Below are 18,167 nucleotides of genomic sequence, written 5' to 3' on the forward strand. Positions count from 1 at the left end.
CAAAGTTGTCAACATTTGCATAGCAGCGCGACCGAAACCTTGATGAGACTCGTCCCCAACGGAATTTACGTACTTGCGCTATGGTTTTAGATTACGCCGGTCCTCATTATGCTAATTCAGTGTTTAGTGTCATTAAAAGCGCGCACGTATCACTACTATACCCACGAGCGCGCGCGCGCGTTCCGCATTCAAGAGATAATTAAAAAAGAACATTTACAGAGTCAATGTCTCTGGCGGCCGGCCGACATCCGCTGTAACGATTAATCTCAATTCGAAGCGATGCGCGCACACACACGTGTGTGTGTGGGTAAATTTGTTTGTTTACGGTGCGCGCCAGATAAATATATAAATTGTTTCGAAAAGACCGGATTGACCAGTGATCAGCGATCCGTCGTCCGCGGGCCTCGCTGCTTCTTCGTCCGCGGCTCACATTCGCGATTTGGTAACGCGGCGCGCCGCATCGGTTCGCATTGACATTGACTTTCGCTGCAGCGTCTAATCGTTTTTTAAATACACGCCGACGCGCGATTGTCGTGCGCGCCTGTGACAGAAGACGTTTGGCGGCGTGACGGTGACGAGCATCACAATCGGAATCGAGTTTTAAACAACAAACATGTGTGAGTAGTTCGATATTTCTTTGTTTCCTTATTCGACAAGGTTCAGTTCAAGTCATTTTTAGCCTAATTCGGAATCAATTCAATGCTACACGTTGAATTTCCCGATTTAAACAATAAAACTTCAAATTCAACTTAAAACTTATATAATTTCATACACAGAAACAAATAAACAAATTAAATTTATAATTATTACTTCTATTCAGTAGTTAATCATCAAAATAAATCAAAATATTATTAGTTAATTATAATTAACTCTTCAAAGTCGTAAATCACATCGGATATTAAATTTTTGCTGGATGTATAATTAGTGCCATCATTTTTGTGGTCGAAGACTAATAATTATTTTAGATTATGTCAGCGTTTACGTGTCTCATTAAACCTTGAAAATGCCTATCAAATATTAATGCCTGTTAGCGAATAAACTGTACAACAATGAATTTAAGATGAATTTCTATCATGCATTATTGATTTTATGTCATTTTATTCACTTCTAAGATAGTATTATCGTAGTTTATAGGCATTTACGTTTACTATAGGAAATCCCAAATGTATTGCTCAACTTAAACACATTAAATTGTTTACTATCGAACGTAAATAATTCTTACGCAAGCAAATAAAATAAAGACACGTGCATTACCATGCAGTTATTGTCTATTATTGCATTTGATGCTGAAAATTATTGTGATTTACCTTGAAGTAAAATATTTTCCTAATCTGCATGCAAGATTGAAGTAAAAATAAAAATAAAAGTGTAAAATTGATAAATTTTACATTTTGTGTGAAAATCGTATTTGATGATGAAGAAATTCGATCGCATTCCTTGCGAATTAAATAATAACGTATTAATTTCTCAAATTACACCATGCTGCGCGCGCATTTGTTTAAACTACGCACCGGAACTAGAAATAATCCGAGAGTTTGCATTGCGCATGCAGGCATATGCGTGATGGATTGCGATTTTGTTGTGGTTGTTATTTAAAACGCCGATAATTACATCGTGCATGAATCCGCGCGCAACGAATATAATTTGTGCAAATATTTGCACACGCACGCATTTTGGCAATCACACGGCTATTGTCTGCGCGGGTGATAACGAAATTTGCACAAATTGCAAATGTGGAGCACATTCGCGACAATAATTGTTTCAGCAATCAATTGCACCAAGTTTTGTGACATTTTCAACTAAAATTGAAGCAAATTTCAAGTAATTTTTATAAATCTCAGTCAATTATATCTTCAATTAAGTATTAAGACATTCTTCAATGGTAATATGCTTCTGAATGCCTTTTAATTTGAGAATTGAAAGTGAAAACTCTCAAAAATTAAATGAATGCAAATCAATAAAATATAACAACACAAAAAACGAAAGCCAGGCATTGTGGTGTGTAGTGCGCGGTGTGTAATTAAAACAAATTAATTACTGAATTTCATAACTAATTGTTATATGAATAAGAACGCGCGCACGTTTTAAAGGAGCGCGCGTTTTCACAATCGCCGCGCGCACAAAGAGGCATTATATGCCACTTCACACGTTTAGGAGACTGCCATTCACACTTTCGTCGCACTATGCAGATTCATTGCTTTCTTCGTCGTATAACATACAATAAATTATGAATTACAAAGCAGAACGCAGCATATTCGTAATATCAAGTTGTAACGTTGCATTATTATATCACAATGCATCGGAGAATTGAATTCAATGCAATTTATATTTTATTCGTCCACTAGAGGGCGACTCAAGTACGAGTAAACACGCACTACCCGCAAATTGTAGTGGGGGTAAATCTACTGCAGGCGCAGCGGGAATGCCCGGTCATACACCGTGCTACCGTCCGTTACCTGCGTATACCTACAAATTATAAACAATTATAACCAGCAGAATAAAAAATAATAATAGCACAAACGTCAATTAACCACAACATTCATTTTGAGACATGGCTGCTTAATTGGTGCTAATAGAGTGGATAAATTTCTGTATACACTTGGAAATAATTACTGCCTCCACACACATGGTAAACGCGCATTGAAATCTCAACGATGTGTAACGCCGTAAACAAATTAGGAAATCGTCCGAAATTCGAGTGGAAACGGAAACACCTTCAGAAATTCCACGGGTTTATTCAATCGTCAGTTTCGTCATGCGTTGATCCAATTTATTTCGAGCTATTTTTCCATGAATTGTTGTACGAATACGGTCAAGTGTACAACGCTTGGACTTACAAGTATGAATATAATTAGCTTGCTCGGCTTTGCAAACTTTGATGAATGGCACTCGCTGACGCAGCAGATCGCGTCGAAGAAATGCACATTTCAATGTCATTAACTTCGATTCCAATGACTGCAAAAGTGCAATTTCGTTTTGTTATGACACAAAAATTTACGAACGAGAAGTAAAAGCCGCTGAAAATTTATTGCTTTTCCTCATGGCTTTATTATACGGACGAAAATGACTTTCCTTTTCATTTAGATGTAAATTATGTTAAGTGCTGCGTTAATATTTGCGATCTATTTTTATACAAAATTTTGCAATCAAACAATTAACTAAAATCTACATTAATTAAACCAATCGTAAATTCATAGCCAAACAAAATACTTTCAAATATAAAACAAATGTTTGCAGTCACCAAGACTTTCAATTAACAAATCTGACCGCCAATTGACGAATTTCAAACATAATCCATAATTTACGTAACACGTCCGAGCGTCAAACGCCAATCTCGAAAAAATGTGCACAACAAACGTTATACAATATCACCGTATTTCTAATTTAATCAGAGCTTAAGTAAACTGAGTGATAGTTTTAACTTAAGCCTGATTTTGAGGCATATGCCATGCATGCTTTGAGATCACCGCTCGCAGCTCTCGGTGCTGCTGGTAATCACGCGCGTTATGCTTACGTATTTCATGCGTTACAAAGTGTTTTTGTGTGCTACTGGTTTCACTATAATGCGTAGTATTGCTCAGGTATGGGAATCGACACTTTTTCCACGCATGCCGAAACTCACAGATATTCTTATTGTAAAACAATACTAATAATTTGAATAATAGACATTCACACTTCTCTCCGAGATGAAATTAATTCAATTCCTTTAGAATCACATCCTATAAGGAAGAAGGAATGCACGCCGATGAAAAATCCAACGCGCGGCTTTCACTCGAAAGCCTATTCCCGATTTAAACGGTTGAAATCGTCGAACTTTACCCATTTATGCACCGCATAAATTACCTGCGTGCGCAAGAGGAAATTAATTTGTTATGCAAAACGCTTGTCCGATTCGCGCCGGTGTCGCGACTCGCGACTCGGATGTAAACATGCACTTCCAGTGCATATTTTTCACAACTTTCTAAGGACTAAATCAATTGGTTTAGATTTGGGTGTATGGGCGTACACGAGGACAATGCAATGCATGATTAAGTTTAATTCACATTCCTGGCGTGTTGCCACAACAAGCATTTATGAAATGCGCACACAAGACACGCGCGCAACCGATACTTATATTGGATTGTGTAATATGTGAGCGTAAAGCGATATTTTTCGGTGTTAAAGTGTTATCAATTATTGTAGAGTGTATCTGTGTGTTGCCGTTGACAGGAGAAGAAGTTGTTAAGGTCTTAAGCAAGCGACGTAAAGAACAAATCGGCGGGGCAGCAGCACAAGAACGGCACACAGCGCGAAAGAAACGCTTCGGCCGGCCGCCCGAGCGCGTAAAACGTGAAAGTGTTCGTCGGGCCGTAAGCTAGGCAATAACTGAGGAACGGGTGCACGTTTTTACTCAGTTTTCATAATGCCGTCGCCGGGCGCACACACTCAGGGAATAGTCTTAGTCGGCTGCCTCCTGCTGATGGCGGAGGCGCGCGCGTATAATGTGAGCATCAAGCTGTACAACAAAACGCCCAATTCGCATCATCTCGTCCAGCAGACCTTCTATGAACTAGCAGCTGAAGAACCAGCGGATGATTATCAACAACCCCCGGCGAGGGAGTCGCCGTTTTTCCGGCAGCGGCAGCGATTACAACAGACGCATCGCGATGGTGGCAGTGCCGTTCAACAAACACGCTTTCAAAGTTATGATAACACGCATAAAACGCCGCGACCCGAAGAGGATACACCGTTTGATTATTATGAAGTGCATCGGGATGCTGGACGCGTTGTGAGCAACGTCGTGCAGAACATCGAGGATTATCCTGGCGCGCAGCAAGGATATAAAACCACGGATGGACTTAGTGCGCATGCGTCCCTCAGAGGTTTCAAAGTGTTTTTTTACTGAATTTATGTGATTGTATTATCTGCGCTTAAGGATTGAATGTGTTTCCGTTCTGTTTGACTTGCGTTTAAGTCTTATTCGCGTTAATCATTATTCGCGGCGCGTTTTTTTTGCATTATGTCTTACTTTCCGGCTTTCCCTTGCCGCGCGATGCATTCCTCACATTACAAATTAAAACTACAAATTACAAATTATAAAATCACATTATTATATAAACAAATTTTTTAAAGATCAACATGATTAATGTTTTTTAAAATTTATTTCTTATCAGATAACCCACGTTGGATGTGCCTTGCGCTTGGAATCTGCGGTTACCTGGGCTTGGCCGAAGGTCAAAACCCCAAACCGCCCCTAATCACACTCTTCGAATGGCGACAATTGGAGTTTGACTATGAAAGCGAGCGCGCGCGTCAAAGCGACATCAATTCCGGATTCTACCAGCCGAATATCGCCGCGCCGATCGACGCTGACGTCTACTACCGAGGTGAGTCCATCTGGATTTATGTAAGAAGTAAACCTACGACTTTTTAATTCTGATCTAGATTCAGAGACACGCGGTAATTAAGCGCCGGGCAAAGAAATTGACTAAAATCAGCGATGATATAACTTACAACTAATAATCAGCAGGGAGCACACGCGTATATTATACATAATGATATATAGACATAGATAAATCGAGTAGGTGACTGCCGAAATAATGTTTCTAACTCAGTGCGGACAAGGCTTAATTATGTAAACAGTGATTTCGTACGTTTTGCATCATAGCAATGTTTGGACACGTCGAATTTAAGCAATATTCATTTTTTTTATTAAATTTATAGATACTCCGAAAGATAACAAGGTCTTCGTAACGATCCCTCGCTTCCAGATTGGAAGCCCAGCGACGTTAGCGACAATCAGCAATCGGATGAATAAAGGAAATCCGGTTCTGCGGCCGTATCCCGATTGGAGCTGGCATCGCAATCCGGAACAATGCCGCACCAATCGACTTGTATCCGTATACAGAATAAAGGTACAAAGAATAAACCATTATAATTAATATAAAACACGATTTAAACACTTTAAATATAATGCACGCAAATTTATCTCGCAAATTTAATGAACTTGTTTACTATTGTATCGAATACGATCATGCATGTTGTCAAAATATGATTAATCACTTCAGGGTACTCGTAAACGTGGTAATTATTTTGATTCGGTCTAGACACGAGTTAAATGCACAAGACCGTAACAAACTCGTTTTATTTCGGATTTGTTTTACAGATCGACGAATGTGGGAAGCTATGGGTGCTTGACACTGGCCGTTATGGTGACCAGCAAACATGTCCGCCACAGATTATCGCATTCGATTTGAAAACAGTGAGTAAATTTTATTTTTTAGTTTAAAACAAATTTTATCTTAAAAAACACTTTTAGAACACCGTTGCGCATCGGTTTGAAATCCCGGACTCGCTCTTAGAATCTCGTTCAATTCTGGTGACGATTCTGGTTGATAACAGAGATAAATACTGTTCGAATCCAATTGTGTACGTTGCTGATTGTCAGACTTATTCTATTATTGTGCATGATGCAAAGAGGGGCATTGCTTGGAAAGCAACTGATAAGACTATGTATCCGTTCCCTGATTACGGCACGTTTAACATTCAAGGTATGCTTTAAAATTATTCTTTAAAAATTTAAAAAAAAAAAATTTGAATAAAATTTTGTGATTCAGGTGACCAGTTTGATTTGATGGATGGCGTGTTAGGCATGGCGCTAGAACCCTACATCCCCGGCCGTGACCGTAAATTATACTACCACGCCATGTCCAGTGGGACAGAAAACTGGGTCCACACCTCCCACCTGCGAAACGAGACGCTTTTCCGTGATGATCCCACCGCGCTACCACATATCTTCAATGTGCGTTGAATTTGTAACAGAATTTCTGCACTTTCGCAATCGCACGCGTTGCAAATCTTTTAATTGCGTGTTTTACGACTACCGCATATGATTCCACTTAATTAATTCTTATTGATTGCGTCAACATGTTCACTTTTGCTTTTATTTCGTAGACGTACCGAACGAAGCGCCCGTCCCAGAGTTGCGCAATGGCCGTGGATCGCGACGGCATTGCATACTTCGGCCTGATGAGTGAAACCTCCGTCAATTGTTGGCATACCGGCAATTCTGACTACGGTAAAAGTATCGAGACGGTCTATCGGAACCCCGTGACAATGCAGTTTCCCAGTGGGGTGAAGATCATTGATAACTTGAAAGGACAACAGGAGTTATGGGTACTCACATCGCGTTTTCAAAAAGTAGCGACGAATACCATCAACACCAAAGAGGTTAATTTCAGGATCAATGCTGGGAGGGTGACGGATCTGTTACAACGCACACGATGCAAACAAGGTGGTGGTCATGGTGGTCATGGTGGTCATGGTGGTCATGGAGGTTTCTTTGGTAATACAGGCGGATATGGCCTGCAATCAACACCGAGTCATTTTAACTAAGTGAATATAGTCCATGTGTATTTGTATAATTAAGTCATATTGTCTAGAATTAAGGAATATTACTGGTCCTACATCTATGAGCTATAGAACATGAGAGACGAACCATTCTGAAACAGGCGAGACAACTAGATTCAGCGTTCGTTTTTATTAAAATGCCATGAACACTTTGTGATCTATACATAATGAAGCGTTGAGGTAATGATTATTATTAGTGTACTATAAGAGCATAGCATCGAGTTGATCATGAGGTATTAAACTAATTGTAATTATCCACAACATGTTAGCAGGCAGGCATACAAACTACAATAATAACAGAGCTGTACTTTTATTTATAACCTTTTGTTTTATTTTCATCGCAGTCTCAGTGACCGATTGTGATACGTGTAGTTACAAACTTTTATTGAGCAATTTACGATTAATTAAAAAAAAAATGATGTTTCGAATTAATAATCAAATAAAAAAAATGCTTTTTTACTTTGTCTTCTTTTAAACACGAAAAAATCTGTAAAAATCAACTAAAAATCGTAAAAAATGAAAATTTAATCTAAAGTTACTGAACCTTATTTAATTTAACGTAACCAAACCTAACAAATGAAACAAAATGAAATTTATATTTCCAATTTATAAACAATTTAAAAAAAATTAACTTTTTACTTGTTCTTCCTTTAAATACGAAAAAATCAGTAAAAATCAACTAAAAATCGTAAAAACAGAAAATTTAACCTAAAGTTACTTAGCCTTTTCTAAACTCACCTAAAATAACCTAACCAAACTTATGGAATGAAAAAAAATGAAATTTATGTTTCTAATTGATAAATAAACTCCAAAAATTCCCCTTTTTACTTGTTCTACTTTTAAACACGAATAAATCAGCAATAATCAACTGAAAATCGTAAAAAATAGAAAACCCGTTGTCATGTTATAAAACAATGGCATTTAAATATTTGTTCAGCTATTTAAACAACACCGGTCTTAATTATAAAAATGTTTCTGTTCAGGAACGATGTAAAAATAATGAACATTGTTTTATCATTCGTGGAAAACCACATTTTCATATCATTCATACGGTATTTTAAAATGTATTTATGATTTCATAAATTGTAACCAATATTCTACAAGCCTTGTAAAAAAAATTTACTTTGTTGTTGACAAAACAAATTATTTAACCCTGCCCACATTAATTAAAGAATTAATATAAACATTTTACGCGGTTTTTGACTTATCTTATAATATCCTTGGCTTATCAGTTTTTATTACCACACATAATAAAATAACACGTTTGTCAAAATTTACTTGTTGCCCGCTAGTGAATACCGATAACACGAAATATTTTCAGACATAAATTATGCATATAAAATTATTCCGAACAGCCGACGTCAGGTGAGCATGCCTTCCACGAATTTGCACCTGTAAATATAATAATCATTTGTTTGAATTTCATAAAAAAACTGGGCTTCGTCTTACTACATAAGTCGCACGTCGCAAATATGCATAATAATGCCTGAAAATAATAACATTAACAACGAGGAGATGCAAATCGTACATTTTTAACATATTCCTATTATTACAGCGATAAGATAAGTATTTAAAACGGAGCCGACCCTTGCGCGTGCTCACTGTTAACAACAATACGGTATAATGCGCACGTGTGAGTAATTTCTTGCTTATTTTAATTACATTTCAAGGATCCGTATCAACACCAACTGCGTACTTTTTAGGTTTTTTATTAATCGCCGCAGTTGCATGGTGGGTACCATCAGAAGCATACTGGGACGATATTAGTACAGTGATTCAATGGAGGAGGCTTCAATTTGCATATCGTACAGAGACTGAAAGACAAAATGATATCAATTCGGGAGCTTATGATCCGGATACACCAGCACCAATTGATGTTGATGTTTACTATCCGAGGAATGGCCAGCGGATGATTTTTGTTTCCATTCCAAAATTTAGTACTACAGGTGTACCTGTTACTTTTGGTACGGTTAGTAATCAGATGTATCAAGGTGATCCCTTGATTGAACCTTTTCCTTCCTGGGAGTGGAATAAACACAATGGGTGCTCCGCTAGGAGACTGGTGTCTGTTTTTCGTGTGAAGGTATGTCTCATCTGTGGAGTTTTCTTGGTATTCCTTAAATTTATTCCAAAATTTTGGTAGATTGATCGTTGTGGGCTTTTATGGATCTTGGATTCTGGTTATACTGGACAAGGGATAATCTGCAGGCCACAGTTGCTTGTCTTTGACCTAAAACAAGTGAGTATTATTGAAGGTATTCCCCTGAAACAAGTTTTTAATCATTTGATGATTTCAGTGGCCTTTTAATAAAGAGCCTTATTATCGCTACGAGTTCCCCAATGCTGTTTTCGACCGCAATAATTCCATCTTTGTCACACCTGCAATTGAATCACGAGGTCCCGATTGTAAAACCGGTGCGTTCGCGTATGTAGCTGATGCATCAGCCAGGGCAATTGTTGTCACAGATCTGAACCGTGAATACTCCTGGCGTATCAAGGATGTCAGCATGCGACCTGAGACCCAGTTTAGTACCTTTAACATAGCTGGGGAATCTTTCTTCCTGGATGATGGTGTTCTGGGTATAGACCTATCACCTGAAAAAGGTCCTTATGACAATAATCGTAATCTATACTATTCGGCTCTCTCTGGGTCCAAGGCAGCTAGTATCAGTACTAGTGCTTTGAAAAATGCTCTGAATCAACCTCCAAGGATTTATGTAAGTCTTCCAGGTACACCAGGAGATAAATTTTTAATTTTATTATTTTATAGAGGTATCCTAGCCCCAGGACTTCCCAAAGTGCTGCAATGGCCATCAGTAGAACTGGTGTGGCCTTCTTTGGTCTAATGTCTGAGATTACCATCAATTGCTGGAACATCAACTCTGATGACTACGGTAGATATATTCATACAGTCTATTCAAACCCCACTACGATGCAGTTTCCAAGTGGCATGAAGGTAAATTAAACATTTCCTATGCTTATAAACACTTTATAACAATTTGGGGACATATTTAGGTTGTGGTAAACCCAGCTGGTGAAGAAGAGCTATGGATAATGACCGCTCGATTCCAAAAACTGATGAATGACGGCTACAATTTCAACGAAGTGAACTTTAGAATCTCGAAAGGCAATGTGAATGATTTACTGGCGAATTCGAGGTGTACCCGGCCCAATTATTGAATAATGCGCGTTGTAAAATCAATAAATTAAAATTTGATTCTAAAATGTTAAAAGTTAAAAGTCCCAGCCTCCATTCGCCTAATGAATTTAAGCTAGATAAATATTCGTTTGGCGAAGTCAGTCTTCCAGTTCGATTCCGACCCATTCGATGGTAACATGGTACCACTGCTAACGCCGTTCGCATACAGCGCTGTGCAGTAGCAACTTTCTTCTTGGCGCGTTCGCATCGCGAGCCTATTATTATTTGATTAAAATAAAATTGAATCAACGTGTTGCTGGTGTCCGCGTTAAATTTTTTCTTCGTTTTTTTATGTGAATAAAAAGTGCAAGTGTGCGTTTGTGCATTTCGTGCGTCTGAATTTAACGGAATCGTTCAATTTCCAACCTGAAGAAGTCGATGAAAAACCCGATTGTTCACCACCGTACGTAAACAAATAGGAATCAGCGCGCTGTCCACGGCTACGGTAAATCAAAACAATCTTACTTTGTGATTTGTTCGTTTATGACCGTGTTAGAGCAATGATCCGCGACCAACGAGCGATGAGAGCATGCGAAAGAAATGCGAAATTGATGGAATGGTGGAAATCCACTCAAAGGAAGAAAGAGAACACCAACCGCAAACGATTTTAATGCTTGGCGATGTTTAATCGTTTGCATCCATCGCAGCCTCTCAATGTTCTCAAGCCCGAACGCTTATGCACGGCTTCAAAGAAAAATAACAAACGGAATCGGTTTTCTATGATATATTCCGCGAACTTTCAATTATCTTTACGTAATACGCATCATACACACACAACACAAAACCTAATTAAATAAACTCATTGCTTTTCATGCATGCTGAATGAATCCTAATTTGAAATTTTATTGCTTTCTGCGCGCGCTCGCAGCATTTACATAAAACAATGAAAACGTCAAATTTCTTGAAAGCATGCTTAATTACGAAAATACATAAAATTCGACTCCACATCATCCACGTCGCGATTGAATAGCAATACGCCTCTTTTTGAATGTGCAACTTTCATATGAATTTGTAAATAATTACCGCACGAGAAGGAAAGGCACCGAATCAATACGTTTTTTTTTTGATTTGTGAAACCTTAATTTATTGTCTCACGTTATTGGGTGTAACAGTTGAACATAAACTGGTCTTATGCACGTTCACGATTTGGCATTCAAGCAACATCTTACGCAAGGTTCTTGATTGAAAGAATTTTGTCACAATGTTCTAATTTTTTAAAAAGTTAAAATGTTAAAATCTGCATGTATTACGAAATTACGCATTTGAATATTGATATCTCGTCCTTCGCTTCCTGATTTCCTGATTTCCACGCTCAGCTTCCTCGATATGCACTTGTAGAACCATATTTCCGACATGCATATCTACCGCGAGCGATCACGCCGCTAAATCCTTTCCTTTTCGCTTCGATTTGTTTGTTTTCATTTGCATAAAATGTGTTCCTGCCGCTGCACACACGGCATTCGGCGTGTTAATTAAACCGAAATGAACTTCACGATATGATATGATGCTCAATTATTGTAATCAACCAGTGCGCAAACAAAATAGAAACCGAGAATGACAACGCGACGGAAAGGAACTAATTAATCAAGCTCCACATTCTCGCTTCGTGTGATTGTTCACTGAGTAATTATTACACATCGGCAAGTAAGCTGTAAGTCAGTCGTGCAGTGCAAAATCAAAAATTGCAGGAAAATTCTATCGCGCACACGAACACATGACAGCTGCAGGTTTAGAAAGTAGCACACCAGATTGATATGAAATAAAATTATCGGATTAGTTTGCCCAATGATTTTTTATTCACGTTTTCTTTACTAGAGATTAAACAATTAACTTTTTAATAAATTCTGTTATTAAATCTAATAAAATATTGATGAGTAATCACAAAACATCTGCAAAATAAAGCAAACAATCATTCCACACTTACTAATTTTTTTATTTGAAAGAATTGGAAGGTTAATTAACAAAACAGACGAAAATTTATACAGCAGGTGAATGATTAGGCGTTTAATGATAATAATTTCTATTCAACAATTTTCGTACGTGTCTAATCGCAACAACTTTTACTTTACTTTACTTTACGCGTACATGTGTTACTCTTTTACTGTTTTACCGCGTATGCTTCGCTTGCAATTCATGTGCGGCTAATGAAAGGTAAACATAATAACGAGTTGACTGGCTGGAACTTTAACACGTACTTAAATTACGCTTAATAAAGTGCAAATTTTGCTCCAGTAACCGCACATTCAAACGGTTTTTCATTTTTTTACAGAATTCCAGGATAAATATGACCAACTAGCCGGTCACCGATAAGATAAGATAATAATCGTGTTGCAATACAAATAAAAAAATGGCATTAACATCATCGACGTGGTTCAATAATTGGTCCCCGCCTAGTCAAGTCTTCCATCAGGTGACGCAGCAGCATCACGACTTTCAGCAGCAATTTGCCTCGCCAATTGTTCCATTTCAAGGCCATAATCACTATCAGTCTTATGCATATCATCATCATCACAATGGCTATCATCCTGGGCAATCGCAGGAGGAGGATGATGATGCTTCAAGCGAGCATGAAGGTTTCACACGCAAGAAACCCGCCAAAGGTGATATTTTGACACATTACACTAATGTACCAATTTATTCAATTTAGAAACAAAAATCACGAAGGGGAATTATAATTATTAGTCACAGTTGAGTTCGAGGACACATTCTATGTTTCACATCCGAAAATAATAAAAAAAAGAAAATGGTGAAAGTTTTCTGATTTTATAATCCATTATCAATAGTAACGAGCGCGGAAAATTTGTCTATTACGCTTGATTTTTTATTTAGCCACGGATTAAACCTTGCTTGTTCAAACAAACATTGATGTCTAACTATGTGGGACATCTCCGGCAATTATTTTATTGATAAACACTCGTCCAATTATATTTAACAATCTGACTTGCATAACGTAACACTGGTAGTCTTGGAAACTGCTCTTGTGCTCGGAATGGAGATACCACACGCCGACGCCGACGCTGACCTCAATTAGTAAAGAATTATTCTGCATTGCCAATGATAAATTAACTAAAACGTTAATAAATGATCGTGTGCTGGTGTGGATTACCCAACACCAGCGCATATGTACATGCAAATGCTTGTGTGGTGTTGAACCTGCAAGGATATTCGATTTCCTTTTTAAATTTATTTATATAGCTGTGAATTCTGCGTGTTGGAAACGCAGTTGCAGTGCAAGTCAAGAGAAGAGCAGAGGTATTGCTGGTACCCTCAATAGTGTCTTCTTTATTTTGATTTTAGTTGTGGGTAAAACCAACATGATTAAATTCCTACCCTATTTTGTCACGTTGGGAATGTTGAATGGGCAGGACCTGGCAAGTGTCCCACCATCAGTTGGTGAGGCAGTGAATGTTATTCAAGGTACCACTGGGCCTTTCAAGACGGTCTACGCATGGAAACAGATGGATTTTCAATATCCCACTGCAGCTGCGAAGAGCGCAGCCGTTGCAAGTGGTGACTTCATTCAGGAGAACAACCTACCTTTAGGCATGGAAGTGCATAAAGATCGAATGTTTCTAAGTTTTCCAAAGTGGAAGAATGGTGTGCCGGCATCGTTGGCTGTCGTGCCTAAAACACGCAAAGGAAACAACATCTCTCCGGTGATGGTACCCTATCCCAGTTGGGATTGGCATAACACTAGTAGGTACCATCAGTAAATCAACTGTAAATTTATTTAATTTTATGGTTTTTAGACTCATGTGATGGCTTAACTTCCGTTTATCGCATGCAAGCGGATGAATGCAACCGTCTCTGGGTGATGGACTCTGGTCAAGTTGAGGTCACCATCAAACCGAAGCAGGTGTGCCCCCCAACTCTGTTCATCTTTGATTTGAACACCGATGAACTAGTGTTACGCTATCCAATCCCCCAGGAGTTCATCAAACAAGATTCCCTTTATTCTAATATCCGTGTTGATGTCCGTAATGGAAAATGTGAAGACGCGTATGCCTATATGACAGACGTCTGGCGTTTTGGTCTAGTTGTCTTCAGTTTAGCAAAAGAACGTAGTTGGCGTGTGACTGACCATCTATTCTACCCAGACCCACTTGCATCTGCTTACAACCTCCAAGGACTGGACTTTGAATGGACTGATGGTATCTTCGGCATGGCTCTGAGTCCTTTGAACAAAAAGACAAACGATCGCATCATGTACTTCCACCCAATGAGTAGTTTCCGAGAGTTCTACGTGCATACCTCTGTCATCCGGAATGAAACCGACTGGAGTACCATCAAAGACGCTTTCAAAGTCATGGGACAATCTCGGGGAAAGCGTGGACATGCGAGTGCTTCAGCAATGGACCGTCAGGGTATTCTGTTCTTCAATCAGGTAACAAGGAACTCGGTGGGATGTTGGGATAGTCGTAAACCATACAAGAGATTGAACCTAGGTGTGGTTGCTCAGAGCAATGACACATTACTCTTCCCCAACGATTTGAAGATTGACAATGAGAAACGTCAAAGTCTATGGATACTGTCAAATAAATTGCCTATCTACCTGTACAGCTCTCTGAACAAAGACGAGTACAATTTCCGTATTCTCACCACCTATACCGATCAAGCAGTTCAGGGTACCATCTGTGATCCTAGCTTGGTGTACGAAAACAGCTACGAACACTTCGCCGGTGAAGAAGATTGCTATTAACTTATAGGATACATCCACAGTACCGAATTTCAACTCTGCTCAACTAAACTAAGATTGATGGTATTCCTCTCCACTTAAATTATACCTACCACTACGCAATAAGACAACACATGTAGACTTGCAAATTTATCTCACATGTTCAATGTAAATTTGATAATAAATTATTCGAGCACGATGCGTGTAAATAAAGAAACTACCGTGCAAATTTTGTGTGTGAGAATCTCACCTTCTATATGAGAACGGGCAAGATACAAAAGTAAAGAGATCGGTGTGGAAAATGTGCGGGAAATATTTGGGATCCAGTTACTTCTTTGCTTCTTTCTCCTTTTTTTTCGCCAAATTTTCATAGAATGCCTGAGTATAGCCGTCGTCTTTATAGGTACGGGGGTAAGCCGGTTGAATTCTTCTCTTACTCGGATTTGGTGAACCAGAACGTCTACGTTGGGTACCAGGAGTCTCCTTCTTTTCTGGACTCAAAGGAGTTGAGTCCTTGCTGGTTTCATGTGGTTCTATAAAACATAAAGGATAAAAATACCTGGTATATCTGGTAAAATGTTCCGGGTACCTTCTTGGCCTATTTTGATAAAATTTTCGTTTTCGAAAGGATATTGAATTGTGCTCATTATTTGATCAAAGTATGGGGAACTGACTTGAACAGCAATTTCCTTCTTTTCCGGTCGCGTCCATGGTTTAGGGGGAGGTTTCTTTGATTTGGGTTTGGGAGATGCAGGAGTCGCCTTGGGTTTTTCAACGGATGGCCACCAGGGAGCTTCTTCAGTGATAGTAATTTCGTAATTCTCCAATTTGCTCAGGTCCTCTTGAAAAGGGTCATCTTTACCAGTGATCATATTCAATACTAGAGCGATGTTTGGATCGTTCAGTAAATCACTGACTGTTTTGTAATCTGAATTAATCATATTATTTTTGATAGGTTCGGTGGTGGCTTCCTTTGTTGGCGTGACTTGAGTCTGGGTGTGATGCATGTTACTTGGAGGTGCTCTAAATCTAGTCTCATGGCTATCCAGGTCGCTGATTTTTTGAACTTCTTCATACTCGTCATATTCCTCCGATCCTAGATCACTGTATTCTCGGTCTCGGTCTGGAACCACCTCTAACACACCATTATTTACTTTGAAGGTACGTCCACTGACAGCCGCATCTTTCGTGGAAGTTGTGGTGATAGTTGTATGGTACCAAGCTGGACTTGGTGTTCTTCTTGATAACACTGGTATTGTTGGTACTGTTGGCACTGTTGGTATTATTGATACTGTTGGTACTGTTGATGTTGTTGGTTCGTTCGGATCAAGTATATGAGGAGTGTTGGTTGTGGTTTGTAATGGTATGGTGGTGGTCGTGGTAGGCACAGGCTCTTGTTCTTGTCTCTCGCAGGTCTGAGCTTCACGCGCGCTGGAATTTTGATTAATATTAATGAATTTACTCTGGTCTGATCAATTTTCTTCATACTTGCGTTCGCTGAGCATCAGTGCCCGCCTATGCGCTTTCAATTCATAAGGGTCTATGTACTTCTGAATTAATACAAACCTTTTCAACTCCCTGTAAAACCTGCAATAATCAATGTGTTAATACACATTGAATATAATTGAAGGTATGGTCATTGCTTACGTGAAGACCAAATAAAACATGTAAAGTGGGGGTATGTAATGCGTGATTGTAGACAACAGGAACTCCCAGCATGAGGGTTTCATCCATCTGTACTTCATACATATAAAAACTCCAGTGAGGAATGATATTATGTTGGTCAGAAGACACTTAACCACATTCAGTACCATCCATGGAAGTATCAAACCAGGTCTGTCTTCCTGTAACAAACCCATTAATTTTCTATATCTCAGATTCTACGTCTTCTATTCGATTGTATACTTACAAAAATCAACGGGTACAGCATCATGATATAAGAACCCAGGTACAAATGGATGGTAAACGTGCGTACCATAATGATGGTGACCATGATATACTTCATGCTCTCCTCAGTCCCCTCGGAGAACCTGGCAGGGTCCATCCGCAGGTTCCATACCTTGTTCAGGTTCGAATTGAATTCGAGCAGGGAAGCATCAAGAATGGTGTACACAATGCCGAAAAACGAGAGAATCAGCAGTTCCGTCTGCAGCGAGATGCCAAAAACGTAACCCAGGCGAATCATAGTACAATTAGGAAGTGGATGGTAAACGAAATCAAGTTGAGAATTTGGAATTTGATGATATTCACACACCGCACACTCACACGTGTATGATGCTATCACTCGATAGGAATGGATATCACTTTTCCACAGGACACATTGATATATTTATTAATTGTTTCGTTTATTTCTATGGTAGTAGAGACAAAAGTTTTAATCAAGGCAGGATATGTTACCATGGAGATGGTAAACAACCAGAATACTAGCAGATTCTAAGACCCTCTTGGAACCTCTAGTTCCCTAGTTCTCTAAGTTTGCTTTTTGCCTTGGTTGCGCATCAGGGGACTTAAATTATCCCTTGGAAAGAGAAAATTGCATATTGTTACCCCCACCACTTTCTGCGGGTTAAGCATAGATAGAAGCACATCCCACAGTCCATTTGCAGCTCCCCTTGCACCTGAATATGTTTGTCTCTATTTATGAGACATACGGTGTATGCAATGACATCTCGTGTTGTATTTTTCAATAGAATCGGTAAACAAACTGCTTGCACAGATAAAGATTTTTTCGTTTGTTTACAAACTTGGTAAAACAACATTATTGCAAATAGGTAAATCGCGAATAAAATCGAGGTCGGCCGATATTTTATCTAGTCGTGTTCGCAATAACGCAATGTGCGATCATATCGGCACGCTGGTAACCATAGCGTAAACTCTGCGAAATGCTCTCGGCGAGTTCTCCTT

The 18,167-nt window shown here is 38.9% G+C and overlaps 3 protein-coding genes across 3 annotated transcripts; 2 read left to right on the forward strand and 1 right to left on the reverse strand.

Annotated features, from left to right (window-relative positions):
• The first annotated feature begins 158 nt into the window (after window positions 1-158).
• On the forward strand, window positions 159-15,492 carry LOC135793396 (uncharacterized). Its single transcript, XM_065304346.1, has 10 exons — window positions 159-617; window positions 5,154-5,366; window positions 5,704-5,894; window positions 6,146-6,241; window positions 6,299-6,530; window positions 6,597-6,781; window positions 6,934-7,371; window positions 12,918-13,188; window positions 13,886-14,284; window positions 14,338-15,492. The coding sequence occupies exons 1-10, from the start codon at window positions 614-616 to the stop codon at window positions 15,285-15,287; spliced, it is 2,979 nt and encodes a 992-aa protein (XP_065160418.1). The 5' UTR covers window positions 159-613; the 3' UTR covers window positions 15,288-15,492.
• LOC135795122 (major royal jelly protein 1-like) lies at window positions 8,926-10,614 on the forward strand. Its single transcript, XM_065306701.1, has 6 exons — window positions 8,926-9,022; window positions 9,093-9,472; window positions 9,533-9,628; window positions 9,687-10,106; window positions 10,160-10,345; window positions 10,405-10,614. Exons 1-6 carry the CDS (start codon window positions 9,013-9,015, stop codon window positions 10,567-10,569), a joined length of 1,257 nt encoding a protein of 418 aa, XP_065162773.1. The 5' UTR covers window positions 8,926-9,012; the 3' UTR covers window positions 10,570-10,614.
• Window positions 15,493-18,098, reverse strand: LOC135794867 (uncharacterized). Its single transcript, XM_065306379.1, has 5 exons — window positions 17,173-18,098; window positions 16,911-17,107; window positions 16,752-16,850; window positions 15,853-16,694; window positions 15,493-15,796 (listed from the first exon to the last, which is right to left on the reverse strand). The coding sequence occupies exons 1-5, from the start codon at window positions 17,446-17,448 to the stop codon at window positions 15,591-15,593; spliced, it is 1,620 nt and encodes a 539-aa protein (XP_065162451.1). The 5' UTR covers window positions 17,449-18,098; the 3' UTR covers window positions 15,493-15,590.
• Between the last annotated feature and the right edge of the window lie 69 nt (window positions 18,099-18,167).

The sequence above is a fragment of the Atheta coriaria genome, unplaced genomic scaffold, assembly GCF_025399875.1.
Source record: "Atheta coriaria isolate IRGN ID8LTWV9N9 unplaced genomic scaffold, Caltech_Dcor_3.1 hic_scaffold_1_pilon, whole genome shotgun sequence".
Taxonomy (NCBI): Eukaryota; Metazoa; Arthropoda; class Insecta; order Coleoptera; family Staphylinidae; genus Dalotia; species Dalotia coriaria.

Bases quoted from the DNA above. Each gene is read 5' to 3' on its own strand.
- LOC135793396 (XM_065304346.1), top strand. The intron at 5,895-6,145 runs GTACAAAGAATA...TTTGTTTTACAG, and splicing joins TATCCGTATACAGAATAAAG to ATCGACGAATGTGGGAAGCT. The intron at 6,531-6,596 runs GTATGCTTTAAA...TTTGTGATTCAG, and splicing joins CGGCACGTTTAACATTCAAG to GTGACCAGTTTGATTTGATG.
- LOC135795122 (XM_065306701.1), top strand. The intron at 9,473-9,532 runs GTATGTCTCATC...AAATTTTGGTAG, and splicing joins TGTCTGTTTTTCGTGTGAAG to ATTGATCGTTGTGGGCTTTT. The intron at 10,107-10,159 runs GTAAGTCTTCCA...ATTATTTTATAG, and splicing joins ATCAACCTCCAAGGATTTAT to AGGTATCCTAGCCCCAGGAC.
- LOC135794867 (XM_065306379.1), bottom strand. From the start codon at position 17,448: ATGATTCGCCTGGGTTACGTTTTTGGCATCTCGCTGCAGACGGAACTG. The intron at 17,108-17,172 runs GTAAGTATACAA...GGTTTGTTACAG, and splicing joins TGCTGTACCCGTTGATTTTT to GAAGACAGACCTGGTTTGAT. The intron at 15,797-15,852 runs GTACCCGGAACA...TATGTTTTATAG, and splicing joins TATCAAAATAGGCCAAGAAG to AACCACATGAAACCAGCAAG.